This window comes from Pogona vitticeps, chromosome 4 (genome assembly GCF_051106095.1).
Source record: "Pogona vitticeps strain Pit_001003342236 chromosome 4, PviZW2.1, whole genome shotgun sequence".
In the NCBI taxonomy this organism is placed as follows: domain Eukaryota; kingdom Metazoa; phylum Chordata; class Lepidosauria; order Squamata; family Agamidae; genus Pogona; species Pogona vitticeps.
The window spans coordinates 145,391,568-145,412,380 of record NC_135786.1 but is presented as its reverse complement, the minus strand read 5'-3'; the positions used below and the strand labels follow the sequence as shown (position 1 = coordinate 145,412,380).

The 20,813-nt window shown below is 40.4% G+C and overlaps 1 protein-coding gene across 12 annotated transcripts in view; it reads left to right on the top strand.

The window, feature by feature from the left end:
* Positions 1–20,813, top strand: part of CDH18 (cadherin 18) — a 787,224-nt gene that overhangs the window by 729,433 nt on the left and 36,978 nt on the right. For all 12 annotated transcript variants that reach the window (XM_072998510.2, XM_078391717.1, XM_078391712.1 and 9 more), the window contains one exon: positions 7,904–8,040. In XM_072998510.2, coding sequence (XP_072854611.2) covers positions 7,904–8,040 — 137 coding nt within the window. The remainder of the gene's footprint in view (positions 1–7,903; positions 8,041–20,813) is intronic.

Genomic DNA, 20,813 nt, shown 5'->3' with positions numbered 1-20,813 from the left:
TATGCTATATAAACATAATCCTTTTTATTATGAAATTGCAGTAAATTTATTGTTCTCCAGTGTGGAAAAGTAATCGAAAGATTTATTCTAATGTTTGTGTTTGTACACATACTACTCGATGGATGGAATGATATTAATTCAAGTGTTATCTTCTGTACTTGGCACACATAATTGAATAATTAGCATGAAATATAGGGTCTCACTTCTTTAATTCCGAAACACATTTCCACTTTCAAAGAGCCAAAAACTTTTGCTTTAAAATAATGCAGTATCAGATTCAACTCCTGTCCTTACAGTCAACGGATCTTTTGCTCTTGGATTGCTGTGGTAGAGATTAGACCTAAGCCACAATTGGGGAACTATAGCTCTCTACATACCTCAGTCACCCACAGCCTTAGCTGTAAGAATCCCCAATCAGGGATTGTGTGAACTATAGTTTAGCAACCTCTGAAGGAGTAGGTTCCTCCTCCATGACATAGACAAAATTGGATTAAAACTACTGATGTAAATAGAAGGCAGTATCATATTGGGGTTTCCCTTAAGATCTCACCCAAGATTAAAGATTTACTTTTAAAAAAATAATTAATTACTGCTATATTTCCAAGACCTCCAAAAGTAGTTAGCTACCACTGGTGTTTCATTTTAAAAACTAATCCTTTCCCTTTTCTCAAAAGGAATAGAAATAGTTATTTAGTTGCTTATTTTAAAAAACCACCTAACCAGTGGCACAAAACACATTGTAATGTGTGAGGGTGGCACAAGTCATTGTTTGAACGATATGATATTCTTTCTCCCCATTTATTGACCCCTTGCACTAATCACATTAAATAATGGTAAAAGTTGCAGTTGTACTTCAAAGGAAGTGACTGTGTAACATATTTGTAACATTTGTATTGGGCGGGGGGAAGTTAATTATGTGCAACCAATTGTTTGTAAGTAGTTACTCCCAAGCTCCAGAACTTCCTATTGGAAGAATCTCAGGCAGCAAGGCTAGGAGAGACCCATCCCTGAGGCTTTGGCTAAATACACGAACTTCCTATAAGGCAGCTTTACAGATTTAAAGCTGAGTTTGTGAACAAGATATCTGTGGTGGCTCATTTGATGCAAAATTCTCATCATTATAATGATATTCCTGATCTATGAAGTGTATATTCCATGAACTATATGCCATTCCATTTCTAATTGTCACTTGTTATGGGAAATCCATGGAAGAATAACACTAACCGAGCAAACAATGAATACATCTCATAATTTGGTTTGTATGCCCTAGATTTTTTAATTAAGGCATTCCATAACCTAAGTTTCATAAGATATCAGAAGAAGAGATGGGCATGAACTGCCCGCCAGCTTGGTGGTTTGGCAAACTTTGTTTACAGACCCAACAGATGATCCATGGTTCGGTGCCCTGTCCCCTCCGGTGGTGACCCACTCAGAGGTAGATTCCAGCAGAGGAGGGGCAGAGAGGCCAGGATACGGCCTCTGAGTAGGCATTCACTAGAAGGTCAGGGCACCAAATATACAACACATGTTTGGCTAGTAAACAAACCAGTGGTTCGTGACCTTCTCTAATCAGAAACACATTTTACATTAGTTTATTTACCGGTGAATACTGTATGTAATGGGTTTCTCGCAGATTATGTTTGAATAATTCTGTGTTAGTATTTCTTTTTAAATCTTTGAAAATAATGGTGAGGTCAACAATGCTTTCTGCTAGCTTCATGTGAACAGCAGGTCAATTAATGCCCATGTGTTCGGAACAGACATTCATTCATGTCCTGATAACCCTAAGCATTGTACACTTTTACCTTTCCTTGAAACTTCTGCAGATGGCTTGGCTGAGTGGGATCATCATAAGTTGCCTCAGTTGTGTTAGACAAAATCTGGTAACATCAACACAAACATGTGTATGCAGTTGTCAATGTTATTTGCCATCATGTCACCTCTGATTTATGATGACCTTATGAACGAGTGACGATTAGAATACACTACCATTAGCAGCCATGTTTAGCTCTTTCAAGGTTATGGCTTCCTTGAGGGAGACAATCTATCTCATGCTTCCTTTTTCTTTTTTCCTGATGCCATCAACTTTTCCTAGCATTACAGTATTGGGTTTTTTTCCCCACAGCAAGCCTTGTCATCTCATAAGGTACCCAAACTGTGTAAACCTTGGATTCCAGATTAGCAATATGCTCTAGATAGTTTTAGGTTGTTGTGTTTTTTTCTTCCTTCTTATAGGATACATTGTAATATGATGTGAACATTAATGTGTTCATGGAAGGAATGGGAGAATTTTTTTCCCCTTCTGGAGCTTCATTGACTCAAGGGTAATCTTTTGGGCTCTGAATTCAGCAGTGAGTGGAGCAAAACATGGGTGTCTTTTTCTCTCCTTCCTTTCCCCTGTTCATGGAGCTAGCTCACAAAGGCTAGTCAAACTGATGATTGCTCACAGAGGGGGGTTTGAAAATATCCTGAGGTTTGCATGACATCAAGGTGAGGGCCATAAATTGCTACTTTAATCTGTGCATTCTCTTGTAATTGCCATCACTAGCCACTGCTGCATCTGGATAACAACTGAGAATCTTAAGTGAGCCTTAAGTGATCTTTTAATTTAGCCTTAGCAATTTGCCTTGCATGTGGTCCACCTAACAGCTACTGTAAAAGCGGAAAAGCACTGGCAATAGTTCACTGTGAAGTGCAACAAGCCACTTTCTTCTGTTCCTTCTCTGGAAAATGCAACATGCCTGCTTTATTTCCAGGCAAAGTGAAGTGCACAGATCAAATAAAATACACCTTGCACCATTTTAAACAGTTTTCTTTTCCTGAACACTTTAAAGTGTTCATTTTATGAGGAGTCAGTGGACTGTGCAGGAGAGTCTTACTGCTGCCTCTGGCTTTCCACTCTAATTGTTGTGCTGTATAGCCTAGTGTGAAATGATATATTGAGATACTTTGCCTACCTGCTTCCACTAGAGGCACAGAAAAGCCAAGTTTCTATCCACCCTTGTTTCTGATGGAAGCGGTGAGAAATGTAAACCTAATTCATGAAAATTTGCATCAGACTCCCATTTGTATTAGATTGATACAGATAGGTATGACTAACAAATAATTATAATTATAATTCTTTGCACCCCATTCCACTCTCCTAACAATTTGCCTGGTATTAGGTCAGGGATGGAGAAACGTCAGCTCTCCAGGTATTTTGAACCAACCCACATCAGCCCCAGCCAGAAAGAATAGTGATGAGTAGGGAGAGGATTTCTATGCCATCATATTTTTCTGCTGTGTTTCAGTTTACAAGTGGGTTTGAACATGTTTATGAGTAATCTGGTGAGAAAGGCCAGATTACTCATAAACATATTTGAACTTGCATATAGGGCTAAATGTAGATTGCAGAGAAAAAGTGAAATGTGAAGCAGGATTGAGTCTCAGTTGTTAGGACCACCAAGAACTAGGGTCATAAATTCCTGAAGGCATAGATGAAGAATGATTGTTACTTTGTTTAAAAATGTGAAGCATTATATGGGTTGCTGGCATCTTTTGTACCAATCAGCCGGTGTTGCTCTGCTTGCTGTGTTTGTTCTCTGACTGTTGAAGGGAAAGGCAATGAGCCAGGCCAAGATATTCTACTGTGTAAAGCAGAGGGCAGAGCAGCATTCTATCCATTCCATATACAGAGATAAACTACACTGGCAAGTGAAACTCACTTTGGCAATAGAAGTGGGAAAGCGTGCTCCAGCACACTTGTTAACTAGTGGCACAACTTAGCCTGTGTTGCACACACAACTCCATCCTCCCCAATAGGTGAATAGCTCTGCACTCAGGAAAAACAGTGTTGGTTGCAGTGTTACACTTGTGATGGCTCAAATCACAGTGGAAATCACTACTTTATATTACAGTCATCACTTCATGGGTTTTTGTATGTGCACGAGCATGTCCTAAAATTGGTGCATGTATTTCTTTTACTTGTTGTTGTTGTTGTTTAGTCTGACTCTTCGTGACCCCATGGACCAGAGCACGCCAGGCCGTCCTTTCTTCCAGTGCCTCCCATAGTTGGGTCAAATTCATGTTGGATTCCTTTTACTTAGCCACACCCAAACTTTTTAGCACCAAAAGAGGTGAGCTGAAAGCATAGCTAGCCCAATCCAAACGAAACAAAATAACTTGATCGAAAATGGAATCTTTAGATTCACAGAATCCAATGACTTAAATCCAGGAAGATTCACCAAAAATGGATGACTCTTCTGGATGCTTTGAAGACATAAACATAGGTGCTATCTTCAGCAATGTGCTTTTTAACTGCACTTGTCTTCAGTAGTTCTTTTTAATGATTGTCAATAAAATTGACTGCCAGTGCCTGTAAGGAAGAAGGCCAAGTTAACTCTAACTATTGAAAGTGTTGCAATGTATTCTAGCTGCTGACAAAGATGGGCAGAATACCTTCTTCAGAGAAGAAAAGACCTTTAAGCACCAGTGAGTTTTCAGACACTCGTAATAAGATGTCATTGACAGTATCTCCTGTTCTATAATTATCGTAGTGTGCATGTCAGTACATACATTCTCCACATAATTATCCTGACTTTGAAGGTTTTAGACTCCTTACAATTAAGTTATTATGTGGAAACTTTTATCCCCTCACATTTAAAAATACAGTACAATATCATCCTGTGTTTGACTGCGCATGAATATCTAAGGATTCTGGTAATAGTTAAAAATAAAAGAATTAATGAGGCATGAAACACTATGGATAGAGGCAGAGTTACAGTATGGGAGTGGAAACACATACTTTCATAGTGTGAGGGCTGTTGGAAATCTGTTATCACTGGTTGTTACGAGAAACACTGAGTAAAGAACAATTACAAACAGGACACTGCTTGCCAACGTCTTCCTCACTGCCCCTCATTGTATTTATTTTACCCACGACAGGGCCTTAACTTGAAAAAAAGGAATATCATTCCATCCCTCTGCCTTGGAGCTATTATGTTAGTCCATGTACTCGCCATCCTTGATCCTGATGTCTCTTTTTCAAATGACTCTGTGTCCTTGTTTTTTTCATTCATATTTTTATATGAATAATCATGTAATATAGTACAGGAGCCACCAGGAAGGTAGTAATCAATAACTAGAAAGGCATTTCTGTTTCTCCTGAGACTTTTCTGTAGTGAATGCGTGCATCTCTGTGTATGGTGGATTGGATTTAATTTAAATGAATCTTGCTCTTTAAAATGGGAACCTTGGCAATATTTTTTGTGTATCATGAGTTGTAACAAAAGCCCTGCTTTTACTCAGAAAAACATATTTCTCATGGAACAGAGAAACCAGTTGCATGTAATTGTTTTTCCCCTTGGTAATAATAGTATCACCTTTAGCTCTTTCCTCAATGCTGGGATTTCTCGTACTGTAGTTGACTCAAGATTTCCATTTCAGGTTTTACTTGCTGTGGAGAATACTGTAGGTTCAAAGACAAGCTGTTAGATACTGTGTGTACTGAAAAGCAACAGTGTTTGGAGGTGTTCAATATATTCGCGAAGGCTTTCACGACCGAGATCTAATGGTTGTTGTGGGTTTTTCGGGCTCTTTGGCCATGTTCTGAAGGTTGTTCTTCCTAACATTTTGCCAGTCTCTGTGGCCAGCATCTTCAGAGGACAGCACTCTGTGCTCTGGTGTAGTTGGCTTGGGTGTGCAGTATTTATGGCTGTGAGATAGGCTTTTGTCTTTTTCTGTCGATGGGTGATTAGTGTGTATTGTTGTGGGTGTATTGTTGTGCTAAGGAGAAGAGATTATCTGTTCCTGTGGTTGATGGGTGTCATTAGCTGGTCTTTTGTGCGTAGTGAACCCCTGTCCTTGTGGCTGGGTAGAGTTCGTTGACCTTTTGCATGCTGTATTTTTGAGAGCTTTGGCAGAAATAAAGTATTTCTGCCATACATCAAAGGGGTCACGGACCGCATGGGGAAACTTTTGAAAAAACACAACCTACAAACAGTATTCAAAAATACAACAAATGTTATGGTCAGCAAAGGACAGAAGGGACCCCCTCACCACTGCAGGAGTATACTGGATACCTTGCAGTTGTGGCCAGGTACACATTGGAACCACAAAACGAAGCATCCATACCAGAATCAAAGAACATGAGAGACACTGCAGACTAAAACAACCAGAAAAATCTGCAGTAGCTGAACATGCCCTGAAACAAACTGGACATGAAATTCTATTTCAAAATACTGAAATACTGGACAACACCAGCAATCATTACGTCAAACTGCACAGGGAAGGCATTGAAATCCACAAGCACCAGCACAGTTTCAACAAAAAAAGAGGAAAGTGTGAAGCTCAACAAAACTTGACTCCCAGCTCTCAAAAATACAGCGTGCAAAAGGTCTACCCAGCCACAAGGACCGGGGATCACTACACACAAAAGACCAGCTAATGACACCCATCAACCACAGGAACAGATAATCTCTTCTCCTTAGGAAGAACAACCTTCATAACACGTCCAAAGAGCCTGAAAAACCCACAACAACCAGTGTTTGGAGGTGTTTGGTGTAATTACTACTCTATCTCCTATTAGGGAAATGGCAAATACAGAATAAAAAGTATATTTCTCAGCAATTTCTCAAATCTCACCATGTCAAGACTTAATGCTAAGACTTCCCCCCTGCACTAGTGAAATATTCTGCTTCCCCTCAAAAACAAGACGACCCCCCCCATCTAATTTTTGTTTTTATGTATAGACTTGCTATCAAATCAATCTTGACTTATATACAGGAAATTTCCAAACATTTTTGCAGATCAGTGCAATTTTCAGGGATTTTTATGTAGGAAAGACTATTTCCTTGGGAGATACTTCTAAAATTGTCCTTACATGAAAGCCTTGCCAAATTGGTGGGGTCCAAATGAACCAGTCTTGTCTTTCACATGTTGCTGCTGCATGAGGGATTGCCTAAATGCATTTTTTAAAAATGTCTACTTTTTATAAAAGCGCTTGATGTTGCGGCCACCTTCCCTCTGTTTTAGGGCTATTACTGTATGTTTGTCCAGATACTGGCCATCCTTGCATTCTTTCATCTGTGCCCTCCATACAAATCTCTTCCAGGTGGGATGCTCACCTGGTGACATCTTGCCATTTGTGAGTGTATTTCTCACATTTTGTGTCTTCACTGTTCCCCAGGATTAATAAAAGAGAATTTTATGTGTGGAGAGGGGACGGGAACCTTTATCTTCTCTTTCTTCATCTGTGTAATCTGTAATTTATTTGTTTAGGCATCTGGTTTTGAAGTCAGTTTTCCAGATAAAGTGCAGCATCTTCCTGAGTATTCCATAGCTAGATTTACTGTCTAAATTCTAAGCAACAAACCAGAAATTCCTGTTTCTGTATGCAGCTTTAACTGGTTACTTTGTGTATGGTACAGAAGTATCCTCTGTAGTCCTTCTTATACCTTCAAACTCAGACAGTTTATGACTGGAGGAGTGCCTACCCCCAGAATGTTGGGGTAAAGTTCCCCCACCCATCCCAGTCCACAAACCACCCGTGACTTCAAGTACAATACTGTTTGAATTTCAAATTGGGCATGGAATGATCTGCAGGCTCCTGATTTCAGAAATGGTGTCCAAACAAACCCATAATTTTCTGTTTCCAACAGTCAGGGATGTGTAAGGTTACAAGAGGTTTTCTCTGACTCTGCTACACTTAAAAACTTTAACCAAAATGTCATAGTTTGAAACCGGAACCTTCTATCTGCAGAATACTGTATCCCTTTTTGTTCCTGAGATGCAGACTTTCCTATTCCACAGTATGCAGTTCAGTGGCTTAGAAATTAGCTCACTGTTGAACGCTTAGTATTTCTTTTCAAAAGGTTCAACATCCATACAGTTGTTAATTTTTTTTCTTTCTTTCTTTCCTTCTTAGATATTTCATAGATCACAACACAGAAGAAGACAGATATTTCACGATTGATGCAAACAGAGGGACTATCAAGACTGCCAAGGTCTTTGACAGAGAAGAAACCCCTTGGTACAACCTCACTGTGACGGCTTCTGAAGCTGGTAAGTAACAAGTTCCCAAGGTTAAAACTCCATACAGTGCTTATGGGCAAAAATGAAATAATTGTTGAAAAACACTGTGATGATTATATTTCCAAAATCCCTACATTCTGTCATGAATGCTTAAGGAAAGGGTGGTTTTATCTTTAAAAATGTATCAAATGTGCACTTTAAGATATGCAGATTACTCCCACAAGCCATTTAAGAGATGAAGCTGATTATTCTTCCTGATATTATTTTTTGAGGAGCAAAGTTATGTAGAACATATTCTCTGCGAAAATTACTACAAATGTCTGAATAATTTTTGCAGACACGAGGGTATGAGCAAGATACAGGTATGCATACATAGAAAACTGCATTAAATAAAGCAGAACTTTTCCCACTGATTCTGCTATCCATGCAGCTCAGACTGACACAAGACACAACATAAGGTTTGCAGATGGAACCAAAACAAATCAGTAGGGTTTGACTACTAGTCACATTTATGATTTAACTGTTGGTTGCATATACTTCAATCCCTTGGAAGAACTCTAAAGAGATAAATTACCATATATTTTTTCCGTTTATAGCACACCCCTGTTTATAACACCCCCACTTTTCTAACCCCAAAATTAAGAAAACTTAGCTTTGAGTATTCAGCCTCTTGGCTCAGAACACTTGGACATTAGGAGTCTTTGTTGAATCTGAGCCTACAGGCTCCACCTCCAACAAGGTGTGTTCCAATTGGTGTGTTCAGCATCAGCTCCATAAGGCTTGTGATTGGAGGAAGCTAAGTCTGACTGTAGGAAGCTAAGCCTTGTGACTGAAGGAGCCTGTTTACAGAGGCAAGGTATGGGCCATTTTGTTCTCTCCTCAGCTATCACAGCTTACTTCCGTGTATAAGATGCAAGTGTAATGATTTTAGGAAAATGTAATGTCTTATACACAGAAAAATACTGTATGTGCAGGCAAACCAATACCAGTCTTGTTCAGACCTTTACCTGACTCAGTTTGGACCAGGAGTGTCAAAGGAGTTTGGTATTCCTCATCAGGAATTCTTGCCATAGGAAGAAACCCCAAACTGATAATGATGAATTTAGCAAGTTTATATACAACCTTAATTTTAGGATACTTAGAAAATGGTACTTTTGGATACAATGGCCAAAATCTTGTTGCTTACTGTACAAAATCACACTATAGGCCCACTGTATCAATGGGGATTTGGTGAATCAACACACCACATCTCCATTTTCCTCCAAAATGTTGGAGAAAGGTAAATTTGACAGACTTGTCCATTTGCATCTTCAGCTACTCCTTTCACACCCAAATCCACAGCAATACTGCTATTACAGTTCTAGTTATCAAGCAATAGTAAGTAAATTTATAGGTTGTTGTGGGGTTTTCGGCCTTGGCCATGTTCTGAAGGTTGTTCATCCTAACGTTTCGCGAGTCTCTGTGGCCGGCATCTTCAGAGGACAGGAGTAGCACCCAGAGCACAGAGTGCTACTCCTGTCCTCTGAAGATGGCGGCCACAGAGATTGGCAAAACATTAGGAAGAACAACCTTCAGAACACGGCCAAAGAGCCTGAAAAACCCACAACAACCATTAGATCCCGGGCGTGAAAGCCTTCGCGAATATATTAAATTTATAGGATTTACAGGTGCTATGGGGCGTCAGGTAATTATTGTACAATGAAAATATGATTAAAAATAGGTTTGGGGATTTCTATAGCACTCTTGAAGCATTCATATAGTCTTCGTAATCCCACAGTAGCAATGTGAAGCCATCCAATTTGATTAGATAAAGGAGAAGGATAATGGCCTTTTCCAGAGGCTGGCTACCTGTTGAGTTCATGAAGTTTGAACCAGGGGTTTCATATTTCATAGCTTATGCTCTTAGCTTTCACTGAGGGCAGAAGCTCATAACTAGTAATAGAGGTTGTCATTATTATGAGAAATATATTTGAAAGCACCTTCACTAAAATAAAGATTAAGAACTGTGTAACTATTTTTGGAAGTCATTGCTAATAACCTGTGAAATTAAATGTCAAAACGCTCCCTAAATTTTTTTACAAGGCATCTATGGTGTGAAAATAAAGAGAAAAAGAAATGGATAATCACATACATGTACATTCCATTTCCATACCTACTGGTATAAGAAACCATTTTTGAATGCCTTTCTGCACCTGTTCTGTTTAAATTTCATTCTGCAACTGAATCCTTCCATACTGTAAGTCCTGTTGTGTTCAGTGGCCCTTACTCCTTGATACGTTTGTGCACAATGTTATGCCCTTAGAGAGAGGGGGTTGCCAGTCAAGATGAATAGGAAAAGGTTGTGGTGCTATTCAAGTATTAAGCATGAAAGCACATAGTTCTCCAAGGGGTAGGAATGGGGACATTTATTTCAGCCCTGTCCCCACATCTGCTACTTATGCAGAAATCATGTGGACCCACTGTGAGCAGAGCCAACTGGACACGCTTATAGTGATTGTCAGCGAAGGCACTTAGAACAAGTACACCAAGGCCTGCATGACTTCTGGGTGGGTCAAGAGCATGGGAATGGAGCTTATTTGTATGTTCACATCCTCACCATCCTATACACTTTCACCTGAATAAGATTTAAAAGAATGACAACAACATGCTGGTTGGTCTCCTCCTATCCACCAATCATATTTCCATCTGCTGTTCACTACTGTTGGATAATGGAGTCTGTTTTCCAGTTTAATTTATAGAGGATGCCACAGGCAAGGGCTGCATTAGTACTACACATTGGTATTTTATGAAGACAGCAAACTGCTTTTTATAGGTGTTCCTGCTCTTGGGATTGAGTTAATGGTTCGCACTAAGTAAATTTCGGCAGTAAGCTTCCGTTTTACGGTTAACCATGAAGAGTTCAGCCTCTGAGAACTGGATATATGCTGCACAGTTCTTCCTGCAGTGTTTCTCTCTCCCTCCAAATACAGCACACTTTCAGTCATAATTAAGCCTTAATCGTAAACAGGTGTACAGCAAGAGGGAGCTTTAATTAAGATAGAAAAGCTTCTTGGGCACTTATTTTGAGATCTTCTTAGTCCTGCAGCTGGAGGAACCATCCGACATACATTTTTTTGAAAAGAAATACATCTCAGTACCATGTGACTTTATATGCTGCCTTCTATACATTATTTATCTGGTATATTCCCATAAGTTATACTTTTGAAAAGCCAGTAAGAACATTTGCTTTATATATACTAAAATGGAATATCTCAGAGTGCTGAGGCAATGCTGGTCAAAAAGGCAGTCTTTCTACAATTCCATCTAGCAAACTGTGTGGATACAGAGACAAAGGGTGTACAATTTAGCTAAAATTAAGCTGTTTTCTGTCTGGTAAAATTCAGTTGAACAAATGTTGTTGTTTTCCCATTACACGTGCTTCTTTTTCTCCCTTTGAAATCCATTGAGTGGATTTGGATCTATGGTTGTGATGGGCCCATAACATTCATTTATGTCTTAATTTTTTTTATGCCTCCTTTGCCTAAAAATGAGATGTGACAGATGAGAAACAGTAAATCAAATCTGAGATTGGACAAGGTGCAAGTGCTGTACTCAGAGCATTGGGCTAGTGTGTTTTTGTCACCTTTTATTTCTCTGAAGACCCGGTGCCATATGTTCCACCATCTGCAGCTCTTTTATAGCCTTCACTTGGAAACCATTGGCAGGCTCTGCGCAGCTCTGCCCATGCGGGAAGGAAAAACAGGTGGCTCAGCACAAGGATGTCTCTTTCTAAGGACGATTCTGGTTTGGAGTCTTCAAGCCTGAGTTTAAAGGGAAAAGATATTGGCGGGGTTTTGAGGCCTGAGTGGTTGGAAGAATGTACACCTTGAGAGAAGTTCATCAAGGTCTCAGAAGAAAAGTCGGCAGAATGTTTTGGGTCTTGCTATGACACAAGAGGGTCCCCCTGCCTCCTGTCAAAATCATCTCAGTCTTGCTCACTTTCAGTTCCTTGTTTGTTTTGTTCGAGTTTAATTTAAAATCATAGAACTTAAAAATATGGGTAACTGTTCAACTTGAGCCTTGCCTTAAATGAAGTCATGTAACACAGCCGAATACCTAAGCTGCTTCTTTGGGTACTATATCTGTGTCATTGCGGGTGGTCTGAAATACAAGGTACAACAAATTATGGCTGTGCGATACTGACGTTAATTGTACATTATTTAGAGGATTGTTTGAGGGGAAATCATGCCCTGAAAAGTACAGGGAGCTTGTCAGGTGGCAGCCCGGCAGTCTCACATTAGTTTGTATGAGGCAGTCACTTCAGGCAACAGGTTACCGGGAGGGGGGGATTAGCACCACACCAAACCACTCAGCCAGCCCTCCTGCCTGCTTAGTCTACTTTGAAGAGAGTTGCAATCCACTCCGGAGCTGCCTCTTTCTGCAAATAATGCCAGGCCTCAATGGGTCATTGGAGCCAAAGCACAGTGAGCAAGGTAACCAGAAAAACCACACAGAGATTTTTCTGGTTCCCTTTCCTACAAAGCTTCTATAGAGAGACTGGAATTGATTAAAGAAATAACTAGCTGCAGAAAGAAGACAGCCTATGACCACCTCCTTCTTCCTCTGGCAGATGCATGCCACCCTTCCCCCCCCCTTCTATCACAGTGCACTTGCCCTTCATCTCTTGTGGGGTGCTGTCTTCTTGTCTCCCCCCCATTTTTTTTCTTTTGCTTTGAGGGACTTCTTGCACATGACAGCAAGATGCCTATGTGTGTGTGTGTGTGTGTCTCTCTGTGTGTCTAAGCTGTGTTGTTGCATATACAGGAGTGTACAACAGCAAGGTGAAAGGAGTCAGGTGGAGAACATGGCACTTTGTTTTCTGCCTCAAGCAGTGGGAAAACCTGGGTCACATCTTGTTCTTGACTGTTCTTGCTATAATGATAAGTTGAGTCATGGTTTTTCTTCATGATAGTTGAATGAAAATGCTATTCCTAAAATAAGTTACTTATTGTCAAGTGTATGTTTCAAACAGAATAAGTACAATATTTGCAATATAATTTGGGTATACTTTCTATTGATTTATTAATCCATATGTTTCCATTACAACAACACACAAAATAACTTTTAGTGTTGAGAAAATATATCTTTTGCAAAATATTCATTTGCCCTATGCTTGTTCTGCATGGCAGCTCTCAAAAGCCAAAAAAAAAAAAAAAATACTTTTGATATGCCTGCTGCTTACATGGAAGAAGATAACAAAAATGATTCTCCAGAAATGGAGGTCTATTTTAGAAATCAATCCTTAGCAGATTGTTTGCTGACACCCTATTCACAGAATTTCTTGGATGTTTATCTGTTTTCTTAAGATAGACTGGAGAACAGGGAATGTACAGAACTGGTGCAGAGAAAAAGGTCTGAGAATAACAGAGATACCTACAGGAGGTTTTATTATGCTCTGAATCTCTGAAATGCCAAAGTTTAAGAAAAATGGCCATTAGACAGACTGTTTCAGGAACACTCAGCTTTGATGTCCACCTCTCCAAACATAGGGAACAAAAAAAGTCTAGAGCAGCTGTATGATTTTATAAAGCATTCAAAATTGTCAAAGCTATGGCGCTGTAAAGGAAAGACAAGGCTGTGGTGGGTAGGCCATTGCATGTAGATAGGGGAAAAATATTTTTAAAACTTTTATGGTGCACCCCTCCTATGTTGTTTCTACTGACAAAACATGAATGTACACCATATTTTAGGTCATTTGGTGATGTTTTGACCCCCAGCCCAACACAGTCAACTGATTTAGTTCATAAATCGTTTTCCTACACTAAAATCAAGCCAAAAATATTTGTAATATAAGACAGTTTATTATACAGAGAAGACAAACTACTTATGTAGTAACTAACAAGTTTGGTAATAGTGTACAGAAAATCATATCAAATCACTTTACTGGATTTAAGGTTTTGTGAAGGAGATGTCTTTCAATGTCTTTTTTTGAAAGTTGGGAATTTGTTTGCAGTGATATTCTACCACTTGTAATAAAAACTGTTTTTGTGTTTCAACATTGATAGCACTAGTTGAGAAGTCTTGGATTAGTTTCATAGCCCATTCCAGTGGATCATTCACCACTTTGACATGCCACACATATGTCTCAGTGTCTTGGTAATTGGGATCATTAGGCCATTCACTAACAGGTTTTTCTAGCCAGTCGGTGCCAATTCCCATGCTGTGAAACAAGAATCAGGATTTAGGCCCAATAAGGGATGATAGTTTTGTACTGTGGCTCAGAATAGGAAGAGTTGGATGGCCCCTTTCAAACTCTTTTGGTCCAGGAATTTAGAGCAATGTTTGAGCAATCTGCTGCCATTCTGAAGAGGAAGGTCTGTTTGAAAATAGTACCAGAAGCGCCTTTCCATGGCTTTTATGGCTGCATTTGGAGCTTGTGGATCATGCTTGCAATACTTGTTCAAGTCATGCCATAGCTTGTGATCATTATACGCTGCATTGGCCCCAACGGATGAAGAGAGCCAGTTTTCAACATAGAATTGTGCATTAAATTTGCATAGTGCTTCCAGTTTACTGATCATGTGCTTTGTGATATCCTGCTTGAGCACTGAAAGCCAATATCTTTGCACGATACAAAATGGATGGCATCCATCGAGCATGATGTGCTGCTCCTGCTTTCAGGCAGTGTATTCCTCTTTCAGATGTCTTACCCAAAAGTATCAACATCAGTTCAGCACTCTCCCGATAGTCAGTGTGAGATAGCAAGGTAAAGGTAAAGGTTCCCCTTGACAATTTGTCCAGTCATGTCTGATTCTAGGGGGCGGTGCTCATCTCCATTTCCAACCTATAGAGCTAGCGTTTGTCCGAAGACAATCTTCCGTGGTCATGTGGCCAGTGGGACTTAGACACGGAAAGCCGTTACCTTCCCATCGTGGTGATACCTATTTATCTGCTCGCATTATGCATGCTTTTGAACTGCTAGGTTGGCGGGAGCTGGGACAAGTGACGGGGGCTCACTCCCATGCGTGGATTTGACCTTACGACTTCAGGTCTTCTGATCTTGCACCACAGAGGCTTCTGTGGTTTAACCTGCAGCACCAAGTTATTTCTATTTGGAATAGAAAGTATTTTCTTCAGTGATTGTATAGAACTTTCCTTAGTGAGTTTCAAAGACCTGTGTCTGGTTTCTAGGGTCTTAGAAATCAGCTTCTGTGTTAATAGTTAACCAAACAGAGTCCCTGAATTGAATGAAATTGGTGTTTTGAGGACCTGATGTTGCACTAAACAATTATTTGTGAACTCAACTCAGGATTCTTTCAAATATGTGATGCTGACAAGCCAGCATAAACAACTTCTTGTTAAAGTGGTTTTCCAGCCGAACACAAGCTCCAATTTTCCATCCTGAGTTTGAAGCTGTATGTCAAAAACAAGGGATTATCTGAAATATCCCACTCTTTTGCGAGGGCAAATTTAGCTCTTGCTTGTTCTTCTCCTGTTATGTTTGTAATTACTGGGATACCAAGAACTTTACCTTCTTCAAAGTCTGGCATACCAGATACCAGAATCCCTAGTGTTTCTTTGTTTTCTTTTTTGAAGTCTGGAGCCAGTTTACCATCCCAATGTACTGCTGAGTGCTTCGGTGCTGTGAATGTAGCCTAGCTTGCACTGGTGATTTCCTAACTTCTTTACCTGCTGTCCATGCGCTTTTAATTGAAAGAGTTGCTTTTTCCAGTGGAACTCCACCTTCTGTAAGAATTGCTGCCATGGATGCTATTCGTTGACCTGCTGATTGATTAAGCCTGTCTCCCATGGTCGATATGGTTTTGCTTGTAAATGGATTTCTGGGTAGTGTTAAAGCAATTAATGAACTTTTTCTATGAAGTGTTGTATCTGTACCTGTTGCACCGCTGCTAGTTGAAGGAAATACAAACTCTGGGTCTTCAATTGAATCAGGTTGTGCATCCAAGCCATCTGAATCACTTGAATCAAGGTAATCAACTAAACCAAATTTATCAAGTTCTAGGCTACTACTTGTGTTTATCTTGGTTGAAGTTTCTTCTTGGCGATGCTTCTCCTTCGCAGCACGCTCAATTTCTTGTCCATTATGAGATAATGTTCTCTTAACTTTTGAAAAGTATTTCTTATCAAGACCGCCTAACTCCATTTTTGACATGATCTTTGATCTAAGAATTGCACATCTTCCAGAATCATTTCTATAGTCCTACATCTGTCATGTTCTGTAATAGCAATGGCATTGTCATGTGCTATGTCAAAGAGTAAAAGAAGAGATTTGAGAAAGCTTTCACTCTCAGCTGGGAAGTTCTTCCTTGTTTCATGTTTCTGAAGATTTTCATATGGCACTGCTCTCATAGGTGTCACAGGAATGTCAGATTGCTCCCAAAACAGTTCTGCCTTCAGGACAAAAAATTTTATAACACCATCCCTTTTATCTTTCTACATGGGTCCATGTTTGAGAAAAGCAAAGTAGCGAAGCACATCCCCATTGGTGGGCAGTTGAGATCCTTTTCTTGGGATCAAATCTTGCAGTAAATTAGCCATGATCCACTCTTCAGACACTCTATCATCCTTTCTAAGTACCGGGCTGTTTGGTGTGGTTGAAATTGGAGGAACTACTTCCTGAGGTGGTTCTTTTTCCATATTTTCACTCATTGCTACCTTGGTTACAGTGTATAAAAGATAAAGCAAAAAGTTTACAACTTGCTACCATGTTGTCAATGTCCGTTTTGAACATAAAACAATTTTTGAGGTGGGCGAGGGTCAAAACATAGCCTACAGACCTGAAAATTTGCAGGCAATTATGTTTCAGTAATGGTAACAGTATGGCAGGGGTGCACAAAGAACATTTGGAAAAAAAATTTGCAATGGCCTACTGGTGGGTGTGGGTGTGAGTGTTCATGTATGTAGGCACAAGTCTAAAAGCAACTATGTGCTGCTGTAGGGATAGAATCTTTTATGCTGTCCACCAGAGGGACTGAAAACAATTCAAGGAAAATGAAGTCACTACAATAGTACAGAAAGGTAGTAACATTTTCCAAAGGTAGTTAGGTGAAATGAATTCTAATCAAAACAAAGCTTACTGAAACATGCAAAATAGTAGGCCACCACTCTTAAATAAGCTTCTGAGATGGGGGCAGACCTGTTTAGCTATTGGCACATGTAGATCAAATGCTGAAATACAACAAAGACATAAATATGAACAAAATGATGAATTGAGACAACTTTGTTTAACTTGGTATACTCTAGAGGTGTGGATTATTTTTCCTATCCTTCTGAGTTGACTGGGGATGATGGCGTATATAATCCAACATCTCCAGAAAAAATAGAAATCACTTTCCTATCTGGGACTATTCATTCACTCTGAGTGCCCTCTGGAGTTTGTGAATGAAGGGTTCCCTATTTCTTTCTTCAATGGGAGATCTATGGATCTGTTTGTTTCTTTGTTTTGTATTCATTGTTTATTATTCCGTATAAATTAAATTTAAAATTGAATTAAAATTTACCGAATTGGATGGGAAACCCTCTGTTTGCCGGTGGGAGACCCTTTGGGAATCCTGTCTACACCATCTTGAGTTCCATGAGGAAGGAAAGCTGGATAAAGATATAACAACTAATACCATGATCCTATATTTGACATGGTAGCTCTCCTACACACAAAGAATCAATGAGGGATGTGACAGCTGTAACAGAAGTCCACCATCTTTATGTACCTGCAACACCATCTTCAGCCGCTGAGTGTCAGAAATTCCCTGACTAGTAAAGACAAAGGTAAAGGAGATTCCTTTCTCCATAGGCCTTTAGAAAACCCCATATAGTGCTTTCCTCTGTCAGTCTATCACACTTCAGACACTTCAGAGAGGGAGGGAGAGATGTCACAGAGGAGTGAGTATAGAGAAAGATATCAATTCAATAAATTCAATAAATAATAATAATAATAAAAGACTGAATGGTGCACCAGGATGGACAGAGAGAAAGACCAGGCAGAAAAAAAGTGTAGTGATAGAAGAGCAGAAAAAGAATAGGAGGAAAAAGAGTGCTAAATTTTGCTAGACTTGAAGCTGCAGTCAACAGTGGAGTATTCATTTTTCTAGAGGGCTATATTAAAGTTCCATACAGTGCTTCCTGTTGCAGATCTTCTGCATTATACAGTTATCAGAGTGGAAGAAAGAAGATATCGCTGCCTGTCCAGTACAGTGTCATACGTCCTCTGGAGTTATTATTATTTTAAGGAAGATTCAGAACCATGTGAACCACATTGCAGATCTTCTTTAAGATCCTGGACCATAGGAGAAGAAGATGGTGGAATCACCTCTATGAGAGCCTCGAAACTGTTCAGCTCCTAGTTTGAAGGCCGAGATGGAGCTGACATCCAGCATTCAGGAGTACTGGCAATTGAAAGTATACACATGACTTACAGCTGTTTGGATGCTACCTGCAAAGAAACTCTTTGTATACTGGCTTCCTTGTGAATATGGCTCTCTTCATTAGGAGTATTGAAAGAGTCTCTGCAGCTGAGGCCAGGTTGGAGTTTAGGAGCTTTGTGAGTCACCGTTTTTAGAAAGAAGGTTTGTCAGCTATTTTCTAGATGCTTTGAATTCTGTTTTGGGAGACCACTTATCTTCCTGAATTTGAACTGCAGTTGTTCATGACTTTGGATTATGCTTGCCTAATTAATCAGTTCTTTGGTAGGACTCAGGCAGCTTGAATCTTCTACTGTCTTTTGACTCTACCCTTGGAGTATCCTTGCCTAAACCGTCCTATCACGTAGTCTACACATTGCCACTGGAGCCTGCCTGACCTGGAAGAGGATGAAAGAACTGGAGAAGAAAAGTCAGCAGAAGGAAGATTTGAATGAGCACCATAGCCGCCTAGAGTGGTCGCAAGACCAGAGAGGCGGGATATAAATTAAATAAATAATAATAATAATAAATAATCATAATAGAACAGAAAGAGCAGTGAAAAAGAAAAGAAAGAAGTGGGGGAAGAAAATAAAGAGCAGAAGGAAAGGAAAGGAACCAGGAACCACATTTAGAGGGGGAGGCAGCCTCTGCTCCTTTCTCCAATTCAGTCTTGGCAATGATTCATTAATTACACAAGGGTCAATGGCAATGTGGTGAAGGGGACGTGGTGGCGCTGCGGGCTAAACTGCAGAAGCCTGTGCTGCAGGGTCAGAAGACCAAGCAGTCGTAAGATCGAATCCACGCGATGGAGTGAGCTCCCATCGCTTGTCCCAGCTCCCGCCAACCTAGCGGTTCGAAAGCATGCAAATGCAAGTAGATAAATAGGGACCACCTCGGTGGGAAGGTAACAGCATTCCGTGTCTAAGTCGCACTGGCCATGTGACCACGGAAGATTGTCTTTGGACAAACGCTGGCTCTATGGCTTGGAAACGGGGATGAGCACCGCCCCCTAGAGTCGAACACGACTGGACAAAAATTGTCAAGGGGAACCTTTATCTTTACCTTTACCTTTTACAATGGCAATGTCTTTTACTAGCTTTCAAAGTCAATATCCGTTTGGAAGGAAAAGCCAAACAAACCTCAAGGAATATGTTGCAATGATATCAAGGTTCAGTGGCTCCACCTCCAGTGCATCCTGTGCACAGAAGGCATGCATGTGGGTCCTACACTCCAGTTTTATTCTCGCCTGACACTTGCATGTTCAACTTCCACATTTACATATTTAGCTTGAAGGTTTTTAATGTATCACAATTGTTATAAGCAAACATGGGAGCTTCACATTCATGTCCCGGGAGATATGAATGCAAAGTTCAGCACCACAGGTGCCATGACAGTCCATTCCTGCCCCCCCCCCGAAACAGTCCAATCCACTCATTGGGCTCCTCGCAGCACACGTGTCCAATAGCAGCAACATCCCACCAGTTGTGGAAGTAGTCCTGCTGACGCTGCCCCATCTCTTCCCTCAGGCGACCACTCAGCAGTTGAGGGGGGGGACTCATCTTCCCACCTCCTCGCCAGTGTGGTCAGCTGTGGGGAGAGGTGGGGCAGTGCCAATGGGACTACTTCCACAATGAGTGCAATGTCACCACTGTTGGACACATGATCTGTGAAAAGCCGGGTGACTGGACCAGGCTGGTTCTGGGGGCAGAGATGGAACACCATGGTACCTATGGTGCCAGGCTTCATATTCGTATCCCCCAGGACATGAATACAAAGCTCCCATGTCTAGTTTAAGCAGCATGAATCCGGGTACTTCCACTAATGGATGATTAATGTCACATATACATCATATGGGTCTCACAATATATGCCAAGCCTGCATGGTATTGACCCACTAGGCATGTCCCAGCAGGAATTAATCTACTGTTTTCACTGTTTGCCAGAGCAGAGACATGGGGAGAGTTGTTAGGTGTTTGAAAATCCATAATAGATGGCTGGAAAGCTGCATGCATCGTGGAGGACACTGGCTTGCTTTAGAATTGGTTCTCATAACTTTCAGTGCGCCTGCAAACAGCTGTCAGGCAGATGGATGAAAAATACAAAGATTCAGAACTGTGGCAGGAAATAATTTGTCAGGTGGTGCCCTTTATTCAGCTTCCCCCATAACAAATATACTCTGGCCTTTATTCTTGAGTATTTTAGCCTTGGCACCAGAAGTTAATATGCAAATTATAGGGGAAGGGTAAAGGAAAGCTGGAGGACTTTAATGAAGACTGCATGTCCCTTTCTTGACTTCTCTGTAGTTTAAACCAAGCCTGTGTTCTAAAAAACAGGAGCTAAAGATTAGAGATGGGATTTATTTTTTATTTGAGAGCAATGAAATTCTCAGCTGATTCCTCCCTCCCCC